General features: G+C 39.5%; 1 protein-coding gene across 1 annotated transcript in view; it reads right to left on the bottom strand.

The window, feature by feature from the left end:
- MFSD6 (major facilitator superfamily domain containing 6) overlaps positions 1-21,775 on the bottom strand; it is a 78,600-nt gene that overhangs the window by 44,633 nt on the left and 12,192 nt on the right. The window contains exon 2 of the mRNA XM_042994917.1: positions 5,742-7,350. Within this exon, the coding sequence (XP_042850851.1) occupies positions 5,742-7,288 (1,547 nt within the window). The 5' untranslated portion in view covers positions 7,289-7,350. The remainder of the gene's footprint in view (positions 1-5,741; positions 7,351-21,775) is intronic.

The following is a 21,775-nucleotide window of genomic DNA, read 5'->3' as shown; positions in this document are numbered from 1 at the left end:
CCTTTCTCTACTTTTCTTTCTTTCTATTTCTGCTCCTTACATTCCTCTCCCTTTATTTTTCTCTCTTCCTTGTTTATGTTTTAAGTCCACTTATAAACACTCATAGAGGGTGCCTGGCTCAAGAGATGGGATTGGAGAAGAGCTCAGAAGGTCATTTCCTCCTAAAGCAAGATGGAAAAAGGTTACAGTGAATACCATACCGCACACTCCCCCAGCACAAAATATTCTTAAGCATGAGAATACACACTTTAAGCTATAGAGCATAGACCAACATTTCAATAAGAATAAATCTTGGAGACCACCGTAATTGACTTTCCTCAGCCCATTTCTCTTCTTTGACCACAAAATTTCCTTGCTGATCTTATCTGTGTTCACAGTTTCAACTGTCCCAAATCGATATCCCCAATCCTAAGCTTGGAGATACAGCTTAAGCTTCAGGCTTGGAATAATCAACTCTCTGTTAGACATTCCCAAATAGATGTTCCAATTTCAAGCCCAATTATGATTCAGATTGCATTGCCCCAAATCTGCATCTCCTTCCTGAATTTCCTGTTGGATTTAGAGGAACCACTAAACTGGACACTGGTAGATACCCAAACTGGAAACATGGGGAACTCTACTTTATTTCCCACATACAAACCATTCTGTTAATTTTACCTCCCAAATCCATCCCTTCCCTCAATTTCTGTTGGTGCTGCTGTAGTTCAGGTCTGTATCATTTCTCCCTGTTCAGCTCTCCCTTGGACTATTTTAAGAACCCTCTCAGTGGGTTCCCTGCTTCAAAGCTACCTACTGCTTTGCAAGTAAATAAAAATCTATGACGCTCCCCTGCTCTGAACCTTGCAGTGATTCCCTACTGCCTCCAGGATAAAGTTTGCATTCTTAATCCCAGCACCCACCTGGCCTCGAATCTCCCAGTCCTTTCAGTGGTAGGCCCTACATCCCATGAACCTGCAGTTCTCTAAGCCTAAATAGCCGTTCCGCTAAACTGAACAAATACGCAGGGTTTTGATCTTTAAATAAGAGACATACTTGCTCCTGTAGAGAATGTATTACTTAACTACAAATTTACTGTGAAAATTAAGTCTCCTTTAAAAAATGAGAAGACAGGGGCACCTGGGTGGCTGCGTTTGCGCCCCACGTCAGACACTGCACTGACATTCGGGAACCTGCTTCGAATTCTCAGTCTCCCTCTCTCTGCCCCTCCCTCGTGGCGTTGGTCGGTCGGTCTCTCTCTCTCTCTCTCCCAAAAACATATGAACATTGAAAAAAATGAGAAGAGAAAAAAGTTGCTTAAGGTCCACACTCTTTTTTGCATTTTCACCAAGAACTGCAAGGAAGTGTTGAGAAGCCCAGTCTGGTGAGGGAACTCAGGCAGCCTCTGGCAGGCCCATGGTGGAAGGCTGACGGGAATGGGCATGTTAGCAGGGGTCAGGGCCACCCATGGTGGTGGGCCACAGGGAGGTACAGCAGCTCTGAGAGATGCTGCCTGACAGGGCACAGGGGTCTTCAGAGCTGAGGAGAAAGACTGAGAGTCTGGGGGGCAGGGTAGAGACTGAAGAGGGCTGTGCGGAGAGCCACAGTAGCTGAGCACTGATCTGCCTCTGAGGAAAGTCCCCAAAGCTGGGAAAGATCCACCTGAAAGGACTGAAGAGAACAGTTGCCAAAACTCACAGAAGACACTGCAGGAGCTAAAAAGAAGGAAATGCCCTGGATTTTTTCCCTTCCTCCCTCCCTCCCTCTAGTCCTCCACTTGTGCCTCTCACCAGCTTGGTGGTTAGCAATCTTGGTCACACGATGAAATCAACCAAAACCAACCAGGGAACTAGAAGAAGTGTGAATGCCTGGGTTCACCCTAGGGAGCCGTAAGTAACAGGTCTGAGTGCAGCCTGAGCAGCAGGAGTCCTGAAAGCATTCCTCCTATGTCTGCTGGTTGAGAACTACTGGATGGGCTGAACCCACGCAGAAGCCAGGAGACCAGGTCCTGGGAGAAGCAGCCTGCAGAAATCAGCACCCTGCCACGGAGGGTGAGAATAGGATCTGACAGCCAGCAGATCTAGACTTAGCTAATATAATGGTAGAACAAGGGAGAGGAGAAGCAGCGAAACAAGTAAACAAACACGATCTTCTCTAAATCCTTCAATGGCAGGCTCGAATTCCACCTCCTCTGTGAAGGCTTCCCTGAGCACCCCACCTCAACAGTAGTGTTTCCTCCTTCTTATAATGCTGATTGCTGTTCCTCCAATGACAAAACTTCACGTCCTATGTCCTGTGTCCTCAGCTGGTAGCCCAGCGTCTTGTTCTCTGTTCTTGGTCTTCTTGCACCAGGAAAACCTGTGCTTTCTTCCTCTTGCTGTTTGCTTCTTTCCCAAGCTGACTGGCTAGCTCGTTGGGATACTTAGCTACTATTAAGTAGTAATTAATGGCTAAGCATGGTTAATCTATAACCCCTTCCAAATGACATTTGAATGGCAAAACTGACCTTGAGTGCAAGAATTTTAGGGCAAAGTCAGAGTTGATTGAGTAGATTTTTGTATCCCTTAAAATTTAAACAAATTTAAATCAAATAACATACGTGATGGCCTAATACTGGATAGCAATGATTTACAAATTTACAAATGATTAATTGCAATGTATTTTGATCTCAGCTCTACTCACAGCTGTTAAAACATTCAGCAGCATAAATGTATCCTTAAGATACATTTATATTTCTAGTTAAAGAAGTCTAGTTATCACCTTTACATAAATTAGCCTAGAAATATACTTGCTGTAAATTCCAAAGTCATGTGATTTCACATCAAAAGAAATTTACCTCTTTTAGTGGAAATAGTCAGCATTATCCTATTTGCCTGAGAAAGCTACTTTCCAGAGAAGAACAAAATCCAAGATCAAAACCAGAAATCACTTCTGTGTGTGTGTGTGTGTGTGTGTGTGTGTGTGTGTGTGTGGTTAGACTGATAGTTTATCCCCTGAAAAACTGGACCCAAACTGTGTAACTATTAAAATGCTAAGTACTTCAAAAGTGGACATGTTATTTTATTATTTTTTACAATATTTTTCTTCTAATGTTTATTTATTTTTGAAAGAGAGAGAGACAGACAGAGTGAGAGTGGAGAAGGGACAGAAAGAGAGGGAGACACAGAATCTGAAGCAGGCTCCAGGCTCTGAGCTGTCAGTACAGAACCTGAAGCAGGGCTTGAACTCACAAACTGTGAGATCATGACCTGAGCTGAAGTTGGGCACTTAACAGACTGAGCCACCCAGGTGCCCCTGGACATGCTATTTTAAAAAACTGTTTTCTGGTATGATATTTTTCTTCATTATGAATCTATATTAAAAAGTTGTGGAAAATCCACTTTGGGCTACATTAGGGTATTTACCATCTTTATGGTGGTTCAGACTCCTAAAAACAAACAATAAGACAGTCAGAGTATTGAAAAAAAAACTATATGTGCATACATAAGAGCCACAGGGAGATCCCTCCTTATGATCCTATAAGGAATACATAAAAGACTATCAATTCATAGAAACATAATCTCTTTGTCAACTATTGACTGTATGGCAGAATTCCAGTGAAATGTTTACAACTGTCATCATCACACTTTCAAGCCCCCAAATCTCAATCACCACCACCTGACTGGGCTCCCCAAATTCTCATCAAAAGAAACATATCTGTTTACTTGAACAGTGAGCATAATCTCGCTACAGCTATTAGGATCTTACAAAAGTAGTGAGGATAATACATTTAATGGACAGAATCAAAACCCAAAAGAGGTAAATGACCACAAATTAATGAATGGAATCCCAGGAGACTCTTGGGGGCAGCAATGTGACCACAAGAGCCTTTTTCTTCCATCACATCATTAAATAAGAAAAGGAAGATGTTTTCTGTACATAAAAGCCAGAAAATTAAGGTTAACTGAGCTGTAGGTTTTTAAGTAATAAGTAACTAGTAATTACCAAAATTACCAACTAGTAATTTACCAAAATTAGTAGTAAATCTCCCAGGATTTTATCATGAAAATATACACCTTAGACAAAAGGCAGAGACAGAGAAGAAACTTCTTTTCTTAGCATGTGAGAAGAGCCTAACAGTTTTTTTGAAAATAGAATGCACACTCATACTCTGTACTGAGTCAATATTCAATTATTCAAATTAATATTCAATATTCAAATTAATTGATTAAACCATGACATCTAGGAACACCACTCACTCATAAGGCCTGAGTACCTCTCTGGGAATAAATGACTGTTATTTTTTTTTTTTTTTTTAACATTTCACCCACCCCCCCACCACCCCAGGGGGCCAGAGGGGAGGAAGGGAGGCCCGGGTGGCCTCGCCTCCTGCCCACACGTGCCCAGTCCAAATGACTGTGATTTTAAAGATGCTATTAGTTGAGGAGAGAAGTCACTCATACACTCCTGCTGAAGACAAGTATCCTATGCATCATGGTGAATCCACACAGCTCAGAGAATGTAAACACTACCTGGACAAAGTTAAAGGACCTTCCAAGTCTTTAATATTCTAAGACTCTTTTCACATTGGACCCACTGAATATGCCTTGGGGACCCTGTGGGTCTGGGAACCATCTACACAATGCTTGGCTTTGTTTAGTGACAACAAAGGGGTCAAAGATTTGAGAAACAAAAGCAGTAGGACACAGCCTCCCAAAGCAAAAGCAACCAAACAAGAAAAAAATATTCACAATTGTTTGGGGGAAAAGAATGATTCTAGGTTGAAACTTTAAATCAAATTACTTAAGTTATTAACTAATTAAAATCTTCAGTTAATAGAAGAGAAAGGAAAGGAAAAAAGGTCACTGTTTCTCAAATCTTGTCAGTGCCTATTTCTCCTTTTTAATTTCTCACAGAAATAGATTTAATGATTACCACACAGACACACGCAAACACGTGTGGTTGCTCTCTTTCAGTCATAGCAACTTCAAATTTTAGGGTCAGACATGCCATACTTTTCTACTTAAGAAGGCTTAAGTGTAGCTAGCTGTACATTTTAGACCAACAACAGAGAAGAAAGACTTATAAAGAGCAAGGTACTGTTCAATCAACTTCAGACGAACATTAATGGTGAGGAAAATTACACAAGAAACAGCAGGCATTTATAGATTTTTTTTTGGCTAAAAAGATCATACGGGAAATTTAGGTGAAAGAAAGATTTTTAAATGTCCCATGTCTTCAGGGCAGACAAAAATGCAGAGACTGATGTAATAATCAGGGAAAAAAATCATGTAAGAATCTTCTCTATGTAGTATCATGGATTAGGGATTATGATGGGTCATATCACAGCCTAATTAAATAATTTGGATATCTTCATAAAACACCATATATAACAAGGGCTGAGAATAACTGAAGGCTGAAAAAACCTAATCCACTTTATCCACTTAAACCCTCCTTCACAAATGCCTGGGACAAGTGGACCCTTCGAGGTCCACAGCATAATCTAGTTCACTACATTGGTGCTCCTATACCTGAAAACATTTATTCCAAGAGCCTCCTGGCATACAAAGAGGAAGCAGCATTTTTTGTTTGTTTTAGATAATCCAAGTAGGTTCATTACTTCCTTCATTTTGTTTGTATTTTGAGGAGGAAGAGCAACAGGAAATCTCATTCCCGTTCCAGCCTTACCCCAACACAAATTACAGTTTCTATGTGCTAAAAAGAGCTGTGAACTAAAAAGATGAGGTTCAGTTGCTGAGGGGCAGCAATAATAAGCATGTTCTTACCTGATATGGCCAATCAATTCAATAAGCTTGTGACTAAAAAAATAAGCTGTCAGCTCAGACACATGACTCAGGACTGAACAGACCCCAAAGAGAGTTGTAGTTCCATTCAAGTCTTCCAAATGCCAGTAGAGAAAGGTGAACACAAAGCCATATCCAAAACCCATAAACCATGCCACGAACAACACCGAGCCATACTGCACACTGCAAAGCAGTCTGATTAAGTCCCAAAAGTTGAAGGCTTGTGAGTGGCTTGTGGTGGTTGGTGTCTCCTCAGAGGACTCTGTAGAGCTGTTTCTCTCCACTTGAGGGATCTCCACCTCTTTTCCTTTATTTTCATTGTTTTTGAAATGGTTGTAGCGGAACCGGAACTGAGTGGCAACAATCAAAGCCATGGTCATGAGAACCCCAAAGACAATAAAGACGATCTGGTAGTTCCGATATTCAGGGGGTTTACACCCCTTTCCATCAATGATCACTTCTATGTGTGTGTAGTCAATCCCAATGCCCACAGACAGCATCGCCAGGCCCCAGCCCAGGGAGCCCCACATACGCTGCAATCCATAGCGATCTCTGTGTTTTCCCAGATACTGAAGTGTTACAGTGTCCACAATGGTGACAGAAGAGGCACTGAAAAATTCTCCTATTATGACAACTACCAATATCACCAAGAATATAGCCTCAACTTCTTGTTGATCATAAACAAGAGTGACTTGATCAGAAGGTAAAGATTTGGTGGTAGTGACAATAGCGGTGGTCGTCTCTCTGGTTACATTTCCCAGGAAGGCAGGGGTTGCCGTGCTCGGATTCAAGGTCAAGTCCATAATATGGTCAGTAATTTCATCTGTCTGAGGTTGTGGGGTGGGTGCACTGGTCTTGTTTGGAGCTGTCGAAAAGATGACAGTTTCGGTGACATTGGGCTCTGTTTCTAATATCACTGGCCAAGTGGAAGGGAGCAGGCTCCTTTTCTCACGCATTCTTGGCGATGTGGTAATGGAAGAATTGGTTGGCGGGATAGTTAACAGATGACTTGAGTTGGTGGGACGAGACGTTGGGGGAATCTTTGGTACACATCTCAAGGTAGCAGGTTTGACAAATCCAATGCCCAAGTTGAATAAAACCCAACACAAAAGAGAAAAGAGGAGGACAATTTTGCCTTTTCTAAAGCGATCTGCAACTACACCCCAAAATGGGGCACTGCAGAATTCAATGAAGTATCGGATACCTACTAGCAATCCACTCTGGCTTGGTGACATTCCCAGCTGTTTATAATACACAGGCAGAAGTGGGTAAAGAGAGCCATATGCAGAGTAAAAGAAAAAATAGAAGACCTTGGATATCAGAAGATCATTGTTTATTTTAACACAATGTTTCTCTATCCAGTCTACTTCCTCCTCAGGAAGAGCAGATGTTTCTGTGGAGGTGGGTGTTTCATTTGAAGGTGGTTCGGGTTCCCTGGAAATACCATTAAAGGGATCAGCAAGCACGTATTTTCTCTTCTGTTCCTCTTCATCATCGGTTAAGATGGCAACTTTATCATCTGCCGCCATGGCTTCTCACCACCATCAGAAAATTTTAAAGTTTTGTGACTTTCAAAATTTTTATTGTTGATCTGTAAAGTAAAATTTAAAAGATGGCTTAGTATGAAAATAACATTTAAGCACAGAGCTTCATCTTGCAAGAAACTGAGGAGTTTCAAACTACTAAAAATAATAATTATGAGAGAGAATTCTCCCATTTGTCACTTGCAGTCATACAATACTAAAAAAGAAAAATAGCTTTCAAAACATCAAATACTCTTTGTGGCCACTGACTGACAAATTACATGTTCTAATGGCAAGTTTATGGCTCCGGTTCAATCTCAAATCTTTTTCATCGATGTCTAGTGAAAATGTACAAATGACAGGGATTATGTCTAAACCAAATATAGAGAATTGAAAATAAATAGTCCTTATAGTTTATTGGTTTTACTTTTCAAACAAATTCAATGCACTATGAGGTACAGAATTTTTAGGAAATAAAGGTAGCTACAACCATTAAGTTTCTATAGAAAAGTAGAAATAAGCTTTTAACCACAACCACAAATGTGATGAGAATGAGGGAGCAAAATGCACATTTGCAATCGGAGTTGGTCACTACAGCCATGACAGATACCCTGGCAAGGAGACAGTCCTCACACTGTTTATACTGCATATGTTTCTCCAGCTGTGCTTTTATGGATTATAGTTTTAAAAAATGTCAGGAAAAAAATGGCAGATACCATTTATTGAGTGAGCACTTACTCTATGCCAGGCAACACATAAAGATCTTTAAATGTATTAATTCATACTGATCACAAAGTCCCTACTATCTTCTCCATGTTGCAGATGAGAAAAATGAGGCATGGTGAGCTTAAACAACTTGTGTAAGTGGTAGAGTGAGGATTTGAACCCTAATATTATGGCTTTAAGTGTGTGCTCTAATAACCACAATAAACTGCCAAATGTTACATTCTGGGCAATAAAATGTTGCCTTTTTATAAGACAGGGTGTTTCATACAAAAGATAAGTAATATATCAATAGTATAAATTTATAGGAACTGTGTGTGCCACATTCCACCAGAATTTCCCTTTCTTCCATTATACAGAGAATTAAAGAGCCAAAAGGTCCTGCTTGCATCAAGATCTGTCATGCTGCAATGAATATATTCTGATGTAGGAAGCATATACATTAAATACATATTACTTCCTTTCACCTTCTAAGCCAGAGAGAAATAACTTCATTTTGCTACCCCTTGGAATAGATCTTGCTTTCCCTTTTCCCAAAACAAAGACTAACTTTCTGAAAATCTTCCAGAATCATGCCTGTAAACATTTTAAAAATAACTCCTAGGCAGACAATAGAAACACAACTTAATGAGACCCGTGTAGTAAGTCAACTTATCTTTTACCCCCAAAAGCCAGGTGTCAAAATAGCTGTTAAGTTTTGAAAATGTTTGTGTGTTTCTTATGTTTAGATTTAAGAAAATTTTTTATTTGAGGTAAAATTCACATAACATAAAATTAACCATTTTACGTAAATGATTCAGTGGAATTTAGTGCATTCACAATGTGGTGTCGCCCCCACTAGTTCCCAACTCATGTTTTTCCTGGAGTGAAAGGGACCTTTTTTCCCTGCAAAACTTGAAGGAAAAGCAAAATCCAATCTTTTGCTGTCCAGCTGAAAGACTTTCCTCAATGTTCTATATTTATTTTTTTTCATCATTAGTGCTTTCACCCATCCCAGTCGGTTCCAATTCCATCTCATCACCTGAAAATGACAATAATTCTCCTTTGGACTTATTTTCTAAATTATTTTCATTTCTGAGCTCAAACTTTAAAAGAAATATTTGTTCTTTTTCAAGTGTATAAAATTTCATGGCACTTCGGGGTGAAGATGGCAGGTTGTGTACATCTGGCCTCCAACCCTAAACCCCACTAAAATGACCACACACACACACACACACACACACACACACACACATTTTTAAAGTCAAAATCCAATAGTCCAAGCTAGGAGAATTAAAGCGCCTGTAAATGGAAAAATAAAATAAGATTCTGGAAGCCAGAATACAGTTAGACAATTGGTAAATAACTTAGTAGACCTAAGAAAACAGAAACCTTGGCTGACAGTGGAATAATTTATTACTCAGAATCCTTCAAAAGCTCATAGGTTGGCCATATCAGGTTGAAGTGCAAGGAAGTGTGTGTGTGTGTGTGAGTGTGTGTGTGTGTGTGTGTGTGTGTGTGTATGTATAGAGGCAGGGAGGGGAGGCTGCTGTCAATGGAGTTGACTGAAAATCTGAACACCAACTCAGGACACCCAATCCCCTTCTCCACTCCAAGTGGCTCACCAAACAAGTAGAGGTTTTTTCCTCTGGAGAGGATAAAACAACAAGTTCTGTTGTCATACAGAAATAGCTGGAGTTGAGAGTAGGGGTACCATACCGAAAACAGGGCAGGAAGTGAACATATACATGCTGATTCCAAGCCTTAGACCTGTCCCAAATCTCCATCCCATTTCTCTCAGAAGGTTCCCAGAAGCTGGCAAGGCTTTCATCCTCCAGGCAGGAAACTGGAAGGTTCTTCTCTGGAGATGCTGATACTGAAGCCTCCCTAACTAAACATCCCACCAAATCCCTCTACATGGAAGCCCAGCATCATCAAGCCCTGTCACTAGATATGATCAGTCACCCAGAATTATAAGACATTTGAGGAAAGTATCGTACATGAAAGATAGAACCATGGGGACGCCTGGTGGCTTAGTTGGTTGGGCATCCGACTTTGGCTCAGGTTATGACCTCACAGTTTGTGAATTCAAGCCCCACATTCGGTTCTCTGGTGTCAATGGAGAGCCTGCTTGGGATTCTCTGTCCCCCTTTTTCTGCCCGTCTCCCACTCATGCTCTTTCTTAAAATAAACTTAAATTAAAAAAAAAAAAAAAGAACCGAAACAAACAGCAAAAAACAAAAAAACAAAAAAACAAAAAAACAAAACACATGGGGAAAATAGGAGCTATGTGGGGAGGAAAATACTTCTAAATATGTTATCTTCAGCAATAGGAAAAGAAATGCAACTATGAAAAATAATACATATTTTTAAAGAAGGAAGAGGAGGGGAATGAAAGGAATGCCTGAATGAAAAGTTATGGAAATGTTTTTGTGGAAAAAAGAGCATAAATGTCAAAGTAAGGGATGATATAAAAGAAAAATTTGAGGCAACTTCTTAGAGAAAAGAAAAAGAACAACAACAAACAGATCTTCCACTTCACTTCATATACAAAAATCAATTCCATATGGACTGTATATCTGAAAATAAAAGACAGGGGCGCCTGCCTGGCTCAGTTAGTAGAGCATGTGACTCTTGGTCTCAGAGTTGTGAGTTTGAGCCTCATGTTCGAGTAGAGTTTACTTTAAAAATTTTTTAAATAAAACATAAATAAAAGTAAAAGATAAAGTAACATAATTTTAGAATAAAACAGAAAAATATCTTGAAGATTTTAGGATAGAAAAAGACTTATTCATAAATGCAACAATACAACATATTCCCAAAATGGCTAAAATAAATAGGAAAGATAATACCAAGTGTTGGTGAGGAGGCAAAGCAACCGGAATGCTCACAGATTGCTGGTAGGAATGTAAATGGATACGCTACTTTGGTAACAGTTTGGGAATAGCTATCAAACCTGAATGTATACCTGACGACAAGTCCTAGATACGTATTGAGTAGTAATCTATTCACCAAATGACATCTACAAAAAATGTTCACGGCAGAACAATTTTAATGGCTCAAAACTGGGAACAACCTGTCTACAGCAGAATACACAAAGTATGTTATATTCACATAACGAAATACTGGATAGCAGTAAAAATGAACAAACTACAACTTCATGCAATGACCAGGATGAATGTCACAAACGTAATATGGACTGAGAAAAGAAAGAAGCAAAAGAGCACACACTGTATGATTCCATTTATACAGAGTTACAAAAGCAGGCAAACTAACTGATGGTATTAAAGTCAGGATACATTTTTGCTTCCAAAGAGATGAAGTAGACACACTTTTCCATACTGCTCCTGCTGAGTACAACTGGGACATTATATATAAACCAAATACAGAAGACTCTGAAAGACAGACAGAAGGCAGACCTGCTAGGGACCTCGGTACCCAAAGAACATGGGGATGAGTGGGGCTACAGAACTTGGAAATACCAATGAATGCAAACCAAAACCAACCAACCAACCAAACAAACAACAAAAACCAAAGTCCTCTCTGGCTTAAGGATGAGGGAAAATGCAGCCTAGAAAAAATAGAAAGCTTTAGGTAGTAACTGCTCTACTCCAGCCAAATACCACAGAAGGAGATCAGGGTAATGTGGCCTTACTCCCACCTCCACCAACAAAGGCTGCACAGGAGCCCAGACTTCCACCCTCACCAGGCTACAAGAGGGCACCTCAACCCCTAAGCTGAGGTGGCATCAGAGAACACCAAGTAGGGCGCTGGGACTTTCATCACTGCTAGGTGGTGATGAGATCATATCCCCACAACAGCATCAGTGGAGAACACAGGGGGATCCTGGACTTCCACTCCCACCTGTTAGTAACAAGATACCCCTACCTTTCCCACCTGAGGTGGTGTCAGAAGAGGTCTAATAGAGACTCATGACTTTTGCCACCACCCAGCACTACGGTGTCAGTGGAAGCCACACGGGGAGCAGTAACGAGGCATTCCTATTCCTTCCAGCCAGGAAGGTATTGGTGGACACCTAATGGGGTGTCAGAACACCCATCTCTACATCACAGTAACAAGGAGCTCCTTCACCCTCAGGTGTCATGAGGGGCTGAGTGGGGAACCTGGACTTCTACTTCCATCTGGCAGTGCTGAGGCAACATCTCCAATTCCCTTGCTAGAGCATGTCAGAAAAATCCAGCTGGAACAGAAGGCTTAAATACAACCCACAGTTTCATAACATAATACCCAAAGTGTCCAAATTTCAATAAAAAATAATGCATACCAAGAACCCACGAGACTTCAAAAAATGCTTCAGCAAGTGATTACAAACACACTTAAAAAAATGAAAAGAAGAAAGCTGAAGCACAGAAATAGAAAGTCCCAGCAAAAAATGTAATATATAAAGAGAGACAAAATGGAAATTTTAGAACTGGAAAAGACAATAACCAAACTATAAAAAACTCAATGGATGGACTCTACAGCAGAATGGAGGAGAGAGGGAAAATGAGCGAACTGAAAGACAGAACATAGAAATTACATAATCTGAACAACAGAGAGAATAGACTGGAAAAAAAAATTAACAGAGCCTCAAGGACCTGTGGGATCATGAAGATTGAACATTCACGTCATCAAAGTCCTGGAAAGAGAAGAAAAGGGCACAGATGAACTACTCAAAGAAATAAAAGATGAAAATTTTCAAGCTGGCAAAAGACCTACAGATTCAAGATACTGAATGCGCTCCAAACAAGAGAAACCCACACCAAAACACATCATAGTCAAACTGGAAATCAAAGACAAAGAAAAAATCTTGAAAGCAATGACACAGGACTCACAACTTACCAATATTGGAAAAACAAATGATAGCAGATTTCTCATTAGAAACTATATACACCAGAAGGAAGTGGCATGATATATTTTGTGAAAGAAAAGAATTATCAGGGTGCCTCGGTAGCTCAGTCGGTTAAACATCCGACTTCAGCTCAGGTCATGATCACACAGTTTGTGAGTTTGAGCCCCACGTCAGGCTCTGTGCTGACAACTCAGAGCCTGGAAGCTGCTTCAGATTCTGTCTCCCTCTTTCTCTGCCCCTCCCCCACTAGCACTTTGTCTCTCTCCCTCTCAAAAATAAACAAAACATTAAAAATATTTAAAAAAAAGAATTATCAACCCAGAATCTTATATTAAGACAGTGCAAACACCAGAAAACTACAGACCAATATTCCTTATAAACATAGACTCAAAAATCCTTAGCAAAATATTAGAAAAGAAAATTTAGCAATATATAAAAAGACTTGTACACTTTGACCAAGTGAGATCTATTCCAAGGATACAACGCTAGTGCAATATTTGAAAATCAATCAATGTAAATCCACATTAAGCTGAAGAAAAAGAGTATCATAATGCTGTTAGTCAATGCAGAAAAAGATTTTGACGAAATTAAATACTCACTCATGAAAAGTCTCAGAAAAACAGGAAGATAGGGAAACTTCCTCAATTGGATAAAGATCATCTACAAAAACGTACAGGTAACATTACACTTAATGGTGAAAGACTTTTTTCTCTAAAGGAGCAAGGCAAGATCATCTGGTCTTACCACTCTTATGCAACATAGTGTTGCATATTTCTTTCTTTTTTGTTCTGTCAAAAATCAAATGGCATTTCAATAAGGACAAAAAAGAAAACAAAAGGTATACAGATCAAAAAGAAAGAAAGAAACTGTCTCTATTTGCCGCTGACATGAGACCATGTAGAAAATATCAAGAAATCTACAAAATCTCCTAGAAAGAAGAAATATTTAAATATAAATTGATGCATAGGACTATATGTTAAAAACTACAAAATGCTGATGAAAGAAATAAAAATCTAAATAAATAGTGGGGGCCTGGGTGGCCCAGTCATTAAGCATCTGACTTCAGCTCAGGTCATGATCTCACAGTCCGTGAGTTCGAGTCCCACAATGGGTAAGCTCGAGCCCCACTTTGGGTGAGCATGAGCCCCGCTTCATGTGAGCTCCGCTTCTCTCTCTCTGCTCCTCATTCACTTGCGCCCCCTATCATAAATAAATAGGTTAATTAATTAATTAATTGGAGAGACAGACCACGTTCATGAATTGGAACATTCAACACAGCAAAGATTTCAATTCTCTTAAAATTTATAACAGGTTTAACACAAACCCTACCAAAATCTGAGCAAGGTTTTTTTGTTTTTGTTTTTGTTTTTGAAACAGACATGATTATTCTAAAATTTACATGAAAAGGGAACAAGAGGGGCGCCTGGGTGGCTCAGTCTGTTAAGCGTCCGACTTCGGCTCAGGTCGTGATGTCGCAGTCCGTGAGTTCGAGCCCCGCGTCGGGCTCTGTGCTGACAGCTCAGAACCTGAAGCCTGCTTCTGATTCTGTGTCTCCCTCTCTCTCTCTGACCCTCCCCCCATTCATGCTCTGTCTCTCTCTGTCTCAAAAATAAATAAACGTTAAAAAAAATTTTTTTAAATAAAAAAAAAAGAAAAGGGAACAAGAATAGCTAAAGCAATTTTGAAAAAGAAGATTTATTATGGCTACACAGTAATCAAGTCTATGTGGCATTGGCAGAAGAACAGACACACTGATCAATGGAACAGAACAGAGAGCCCAGGAATAAATCCACCCAAATATGCCCAACCGATATTTCACAAAGATGCAAAAACAATTTAATGAGAGAAATATAACTTTTTCAATAAATGGTGCTGGAGCAATTAGACATCAATAGGCAAAAATGAACATCAACCTAAGTTTCATGCCTTTTATGAATATTATTAACTCAAAATGGATCATGGATTTAAATGTAAGATGTAAAACTACATGACTTTTAGGGAAAAAACCTGGGAGAAAATCTTCAGGCTCTAAAGCTAGCCAAAGAGTTCTTAGACCTAACACCAAAAGCATGATTTATAAAAGGGAAAATTGATAAATTAGATTTCATCAAAATTTTAAAAATTTGTTCTGTAGAAGTCTCTACTAAAAGGAGGAAAAGACAAATTATAGACTAGGAGAAAATATTTGCAAGACACACTCAACAAACGGCTAGTATCTAGAATATATAAAGAATTGTCAAAACTCAACAGTAAAAAACAAAAAACAAAAAACAAACCCCAAATAATCCAATTAGAAAATGCACACAAGACATGAAGAGACATTTCATCAAAGTGGAGATACAGGATATACAGATGCATATAGATAGAGGAAAAGATGTTCATGGTCATTAACCATCAGGGAAGTGTAAATTTAATGAAAAGGTATCATGACACATGTTAACAGTGGCTAAAATACAAATAGTGACAACATCAAATTCTGACAAGGATAAAAAAGAAACTAGATTACTCCTACATTGCTGGTGGGGATGTACAGCCACTCTGGAAATAAGTTTGGCAATTTCTTAACAATTTAAACATGTGACTACCACATGACCAAGCAACTGCACTTTTGGGCACTTATCTCAGAGAAATGAAAAAATTTCACACAAAATACTAATACACAAATATTGATAGCACGGGGTGCTTGGGTGGCTCAGTCGGTTGGGCGTCCAACTTTGGCTTGGGTCATGATCTCACGGTCTGTGAGTTCGAGCCCTACATCAGGCTCTGTGCTGACAGCTCAAAGCCTGGAGACTGTTTCAGCTTCTGTGTCTCCCTCTCTACCCCTCCCCTGCTCACACTCTGTCTCTGTCTCTCTAAAAAATAAATAAACATTAAAAAAACCCCAAATATTTATAGCAGCTTTATTTGTAATACCCCCAAACTGGAAATAACCAGATGCCCTTCAATGGACTAGTTCAACAAACTATGGTACATCCATACCATGGAATATTATGCGGCAATAAAAGGGGAACAAACTATTGGTTCATATAATAACCTGAACAGATCTCAGAGAACTGTAAAGAGTGAAAACAGTCAATCTTAAAAGATTACATACTGTATGATTCCATTCCTGTATCATCCTTGGAATGATGAAATTACTGAAATGGAGAACACATAAGAGACTTCCAGGAGTTAAGTAGGGAATAGAGGCAAGAGGAAAGTGGCAGAGTGGCTACAGAAGGGAAGCATGAGAAATCCTGGTGGTGACACAGTGTTCTGTATCTCGACCATATAGATGTATCCTGGCTGTGCTACTGTACTAAAGTTGTGCAAGATGTTACCATTGGGGAAAAGTGAGCACAGGATACACAGGCCATCTCTGTATTATTTTTTTACAACTGTATGTGAATCTACAGTTATCTCAAAACAAAAACCTTAGTTTTAATAAAAGTTTTCTTTTTAAAATAGTAGTTACCCTTGGGGGAGGTAGTGACTAGAAGGTGCTCTAGGGTGCTGATAATTTTATAGTTTTTGATCTGGCTCTTTATTATATGGATGGGTTCAATGTGTAAAAGGTCACTGATTTGTATGATTTTTTTCAACAAAAAATGAACCTGACCTAAAATCTGAAGAAGAAAAAAAGAAAACAGATGAAAGTAGGACAGAAATGACATGACAAATATAGGATCATCCAGAAAGTCAAGTATCTACAAACATTAGAACTCCAAGAAGAGAAAATAGAGAAAATTAAGAGAAGGAAATTTTTTTAATTTGAGAAAATTTCTCAGAACTGAAAGCTATGAATTGTCTGACTGAGGCAACCCACTGAGCACCAGGCACAGAGAATAAAACAGACCTGAGCCAAGGCACATCATTAAAATTTCAGAACACTAGGACAAACAGATGACCCCACAAAGTTTCAGAGAATAAAATGTGTCACATACTAAGGATCAAGAACCAGAGATGGCTTCAGATTTCTCAACAGTAACACTGGAAGCTATAGCCAGCTAAATTATTATTCAAGTTTCTAGGTGAAATAAAGAAAGACATTTTACATATGCAGTTTCTCAAAAAAATGTACCTCTCATGTTTCTCAGATTGTGTGTGCCCCGCCCAAAAGGGGGGTGGACTAAATGAAGAAAAAGACAGGGGATATAGGACATTAAAGACCTGATGTGAGGTTGGCACCCTGCATTGGGCTCTGTGCTGACAGGCCTGGAGCCTGTTTCAGATTCTGTGTCTCCCTCTCTCTCTACCCCTCCCCCGCTCATGCTCTGTCTCTCTCGGTCTCAAAAATAAATAAACATTTTTTTAAAATTAAAAAAAAAAAAAAAGACCTGATGTGGGAGACAGGCAAAGGGACACAAGCACACTGGTGACCACAGATCCCGGCATGACAGCTGTGCACCAGATGGAGAGGGCAGCAGGTCTAGCAGTGGCAGGTCTGAAGGCTCCCCGAGAGCTCTGACAGCAAAAGGACACTGACAGAATAACAAGACATCTGAATGTGTCAAGAGGAACTCAACGGTGAAGAGACTGGGGATGAATTAGTGGTAAGCAGAGAGAAAGTTAGGTAAGCAAAACATCACAAGAAAACAAAAAGTGGCACAGGAAAAAAAAATAACCATAGTTTACTACATGTCTCAGCTATGATTACACAGTCCTACTAATGTAAAGTCCAACAACAGTGGGAAGATAGGAACTGAGAAGATTGAACAGGTATAGAGAGCTGAGGCAGGAAACAAGAGTTAGTCCCATACCTTCCAAGGTGAGAAGACAGTAGATAATGCCTACATTTAAAAATCAAGAGGGGCGCCTGGGTGGCTCAGTCGGTTGGGTGTCCGACTTCAGCTCAGGTCACGATCTCGCGGTCCGTGAGTTCGAGCCCCGTGTCAGGCTCTGGGCTGATGGCTCAGAGCCTGGAGCCTGCTTCCGATTCTGTGTCTCCCTCTCTCTCTGCCCCTCCCCCGTTCATGCTCTGTCTCTCTCTGTCCCAAAGATAAATAAACGTTAAAAAAAAAAACAATTAAAAGAAAAATCAAGAGCTAAGAATATGAGCATTTTATTTAAAAATACACAGATAAATATCAAAATAGTGGCCTAAAAGGCAAGAAAGTAGTTGCCTCTGGGACAGGAAATGAGGAAAGGTATAGAATCTGGTGTTTTACTTTATAAACTTGTTCATTTTTTAAAAAAAATGTTCATCTTAAAAAAAAAAAACACTTTGTATTCTGCTTTAGAAAATAAAAATTAAGGTGTGCCTGGGTGGGTGGCTCAGTCGGTTAAGTGTCCGGCTCTTGGTTTCAGCTCAGGTCATGATCTCACAGTTCATGAAACTGAGCCCTGCGTTGAGCGCTCTCTCTCTCCCTCTCTCTCTGCCCCTCCCCCACTCACACTTACTCAGGTGCACGCTCTCTCTCTCTCAAAATAAATAAATAAATAAACATAAAGAAAAAAGAAATACACAGTCATATGAGCTTTACCTTTACAAAAGAAAGTAATTTAAAGCAGCTACTTGTACCCTTCTATGACAAACTAAAGATAGTTTTCAGAATTGTACAAAATGCATTCTGACTATGAATTCTAATCAGGTGGCCTTTAATTAATTATCTTCCATAAATCAACCACTGAGTCTTTAACAAGGAGGTCATAGAAGGACACAAAGTCCTTTTAAAAGGGTACAAGTCTCTGAATTGTCCACGTGATGATGAGAACTGATGCCCAAATGCTAATTCCACGCTGCAAAATATCTTACGTTAGTGTGTTGATTTAAACCTTGATGAGGGACTTTCTTCCAAAGCATTCTTTCCTCTCTATCTTATTCAAATGATTTTTTATTATCATAAGGTTATGCAAGGTGTCTCCTGTTACAGGAGTCCAGATGTTAAGTAGTCCTCAAAGTATAAACAAATGCAAAGTAGGTAAGGGAATGTTCCTGTATTATAACACCCTGTACCTTTATATGAATGTCACATTCAGTAACTTTTATAAGAATTTGAAATCTAAAAATATACACAAACAAAAACTTTCACTTTCAATTCAGGACATTAATGTTTAGACAATATTTTCAGGTTATACTTAGATTTTGAGGAAAAGGAACCAAAATAATCACAGTTATTTTTTTTAAACTTTTTATTTTTATTTACGTATTATTTTAAGTAGGTTCCGTACCCAATGTGGGGCTCAAACTCACAACCCTGAGATCAAAAGTCACATGTTCTACTGACTGACCCAGCCAGGCACGCCCAAAATAATCACATTTAAAACACAGTGACAAAATACAGTTTAAATATATTCATCTGTGCGATCATAGGATCAGGGACAAAAAGAAGCATATAAACGAAAACAACCTCTGTATTTTAGTAAAATTAAAATATGTCCCAAAGTAGTCCATGCTTTGGCTGAATTAGATTACATTTAATTTGCTATAAGGATTGATAGAGCAAGTATAAAGAGCAGTAAAAATATTTATATGTTGGATGAAGTACTTAATCTCTTTACATACCAAGGAGGGATTTTGTTTATTAAGTAGTTTAACAACATGAACCCATTAAACTAACATTTTGTTTAAACCTCTGAGTCTTAAAGATTTGTTTAAAAGAGGGGCGCTCAGGTGGTTCAGTTGACTGAGCATCCAACTTCAGCTCAGGTCATGATCTCTCAGTTCGTGGGTTTGAGCCCCACATGGGCCGGGCCGTCTGCTGTCAGCACAGACAATGCTTTGGATCCTCTGTTCCCTTCTCTCTGCCCTTCCCCTGCTTGTGTGCTGGCTCTCTCAAAAACTAAATGAACATTAAAAAAAAAAAAAAAGCTCATTTGTTTAAAAAAAAATGATTTGTTTAAAAGAAACTTTTTAATGTTTATTTATTTTTTAGAGACAGAAAAACAAAGCGTAAGTGGTGGCGGGGCAGAGAGAAGGACACAGAATCCAAAGCAGGCTCCAGGCTCTGAGCTGTCAGCACAGAGCCCGATGCAGGGCTTGAACTCAAGACCGTGAGATCATGACCTGAGCTGAACTCAGATGCTTAACCAACTGAGCCACCCAGGTGTCCCTAAAAGAAACTTTTAAAAAGGAGAGAAGACATTTCAAATAGTACACAGAATTAAAATTTATTAACTTCTCTGGGAAATCTCTATTGTAGGATTGCTGTTAAGCCAGCTTGGATAAAAAGGGCTTTTATTTATTAGGAAAGCAGAAAAGTTTTCTCATTTAGCACTCTCTAATGCTGGTAACAACACAGCCTTTTAAAACCTGGAAAGACATTCTACCAGTACCTACCCTGAGTCATTCAAATAGCAGGTATTTCTGAATTATTGATGACAGGTGATGAAATAATCCTTGTTAAAATTGATAGCTTTCTTCATTATGTATGTAAATTGAAACTGCTTAAACTTATATTGAGTTATCCACAAATATATGAGTATGGAAATGGATTCAACTTTGAGGGGGGAAAAAAACCCTTAAACTTGAATATGTTCTTTGGAATAATAATTATCAAAGGTCAGGGGCACCTGGGTGGCTCAGTCGGTTAAGCATCGGACTTCAGCTCAGGCCATGATCTTGCTGTTTGTACGTTTGAGCCCCGTGTCGGGCTCTGTGCTAACAGCTCAGAACTTGGAGCCTGCTTTGGATTCTGGGTCTCCGTCTCTCTGCCCCCTCCCACTCATGCTCTGTTTCTGTTTCTCTCTCGCAAAAATGAACATTAACAAAAAAAAATTTTAAACAAATTGCCAAAGGTCAGACTTGCAGGCATTATAACGTAGCAACATAACCACAAGCGATGGAGAGGAAATAATCCCTGGATGACACAGAAAGGACATTTCCCTGGCACCATTGCCATCATAACTCAGTATTGCCCAGAGACCAGTACTGAAGCTGCAAAATGGGAAAATCCACTTTCTGGACCCTCAGAGCTACCTCTACACTGTCAACTGTTATTGATCATTCTCTCTAGCATTGATCAATGTGAGTCCCAGGGCAGGTCTCTAACTACTGCTGCAATCTATTATGAGCACAGACATAGAGAAACCACTCTAAACAAGTCTTAGAGTCCTGGTATTCAGGCACTACATTCTTGAACATTCAGTTCAACCCCCAGAATTTTCCAGAAAGCGCTCTCCTCAGAGGACAGCATTCAATGTCAATTCCAGCAGATCTTTTTCAATAAGGATTGTTTTAGCATCTGCTAGACCTTTTGCCAATGTCATGAAAAAGAAACATAAGGTTGGTTTTATAACAGTTATATAAGCTACAAGGGCATTAAGATGTACAGAGGTGAATGTTTTAGACTCTTCCTCTCTCTTTTGGAGCATTTTGACATGGCTCCTTAATGGCTCAGCCAAACTGTAAGATCAAAACTGGTTCTAGTCCTTCCAGCCCAGCTTGATTCCCCAAAATCCAGCTTGAACCCTCCAGATACTCAGTGGTCCCCACAGTTGCTGCCAACAGTATTCCACTTGGACTGAAACTCCTTCCAGAATCCAGAACCTGCCATCCCTGTTATTCCTGGCGGACCTTTCCCAGGCTCATAGCAAAACCTGTCTGCTGGGTGACAAGCAAACTGATCCATACAGTGGCTAATGCATACCTTGTGGCTGGCCATCTTGACAACATATTTTTACTTTAATAAGGGCTCAGCGGGCTATGTTATCATCACAATTATTACTAACTACAACACAACAACACTTAAGTAATATCTGCTATGGGTTTAAAATGTATTAACTCATTTAATCCCAATAGTTCTCTGGGGTGAGTATGATTACTCTCCCAACTTGACAATGAGGAAAATGGGCCACAGGGAAACTATATGATTAGCCCAAGGTTAACAGGGAGTAAGAAGGAGAGCTGGCATTCAAATCCAGACAGCCTGTGCTCTTAGCATGCTATGTCTCAACTAGACAGGGATGTCAAAAACGTGGTCTTGGGCCTCAAAGACTTGCTTTATAGTTGACAAGTT

The sequence above is a fragment of the Panthera tigris genome, chromosome C1, assembly GCF_018350195.1.
Source record: "Panthera tigris isolate Pti1 chromosome C1, P.tigris_Pti1_mat1.1, whole genome shotgun sequence".
Lineage (NCBI taxonomy): Eukaryota > Metazoa > Chordata > Mammalia > Carnivora > Felidae > Panthera > Panthera tigris.
The sequence above is the reverse complement of the archived record's forward strand: the minus strand, read 5'-3'. Positions and strand labels throughout refer to the sequence as shown.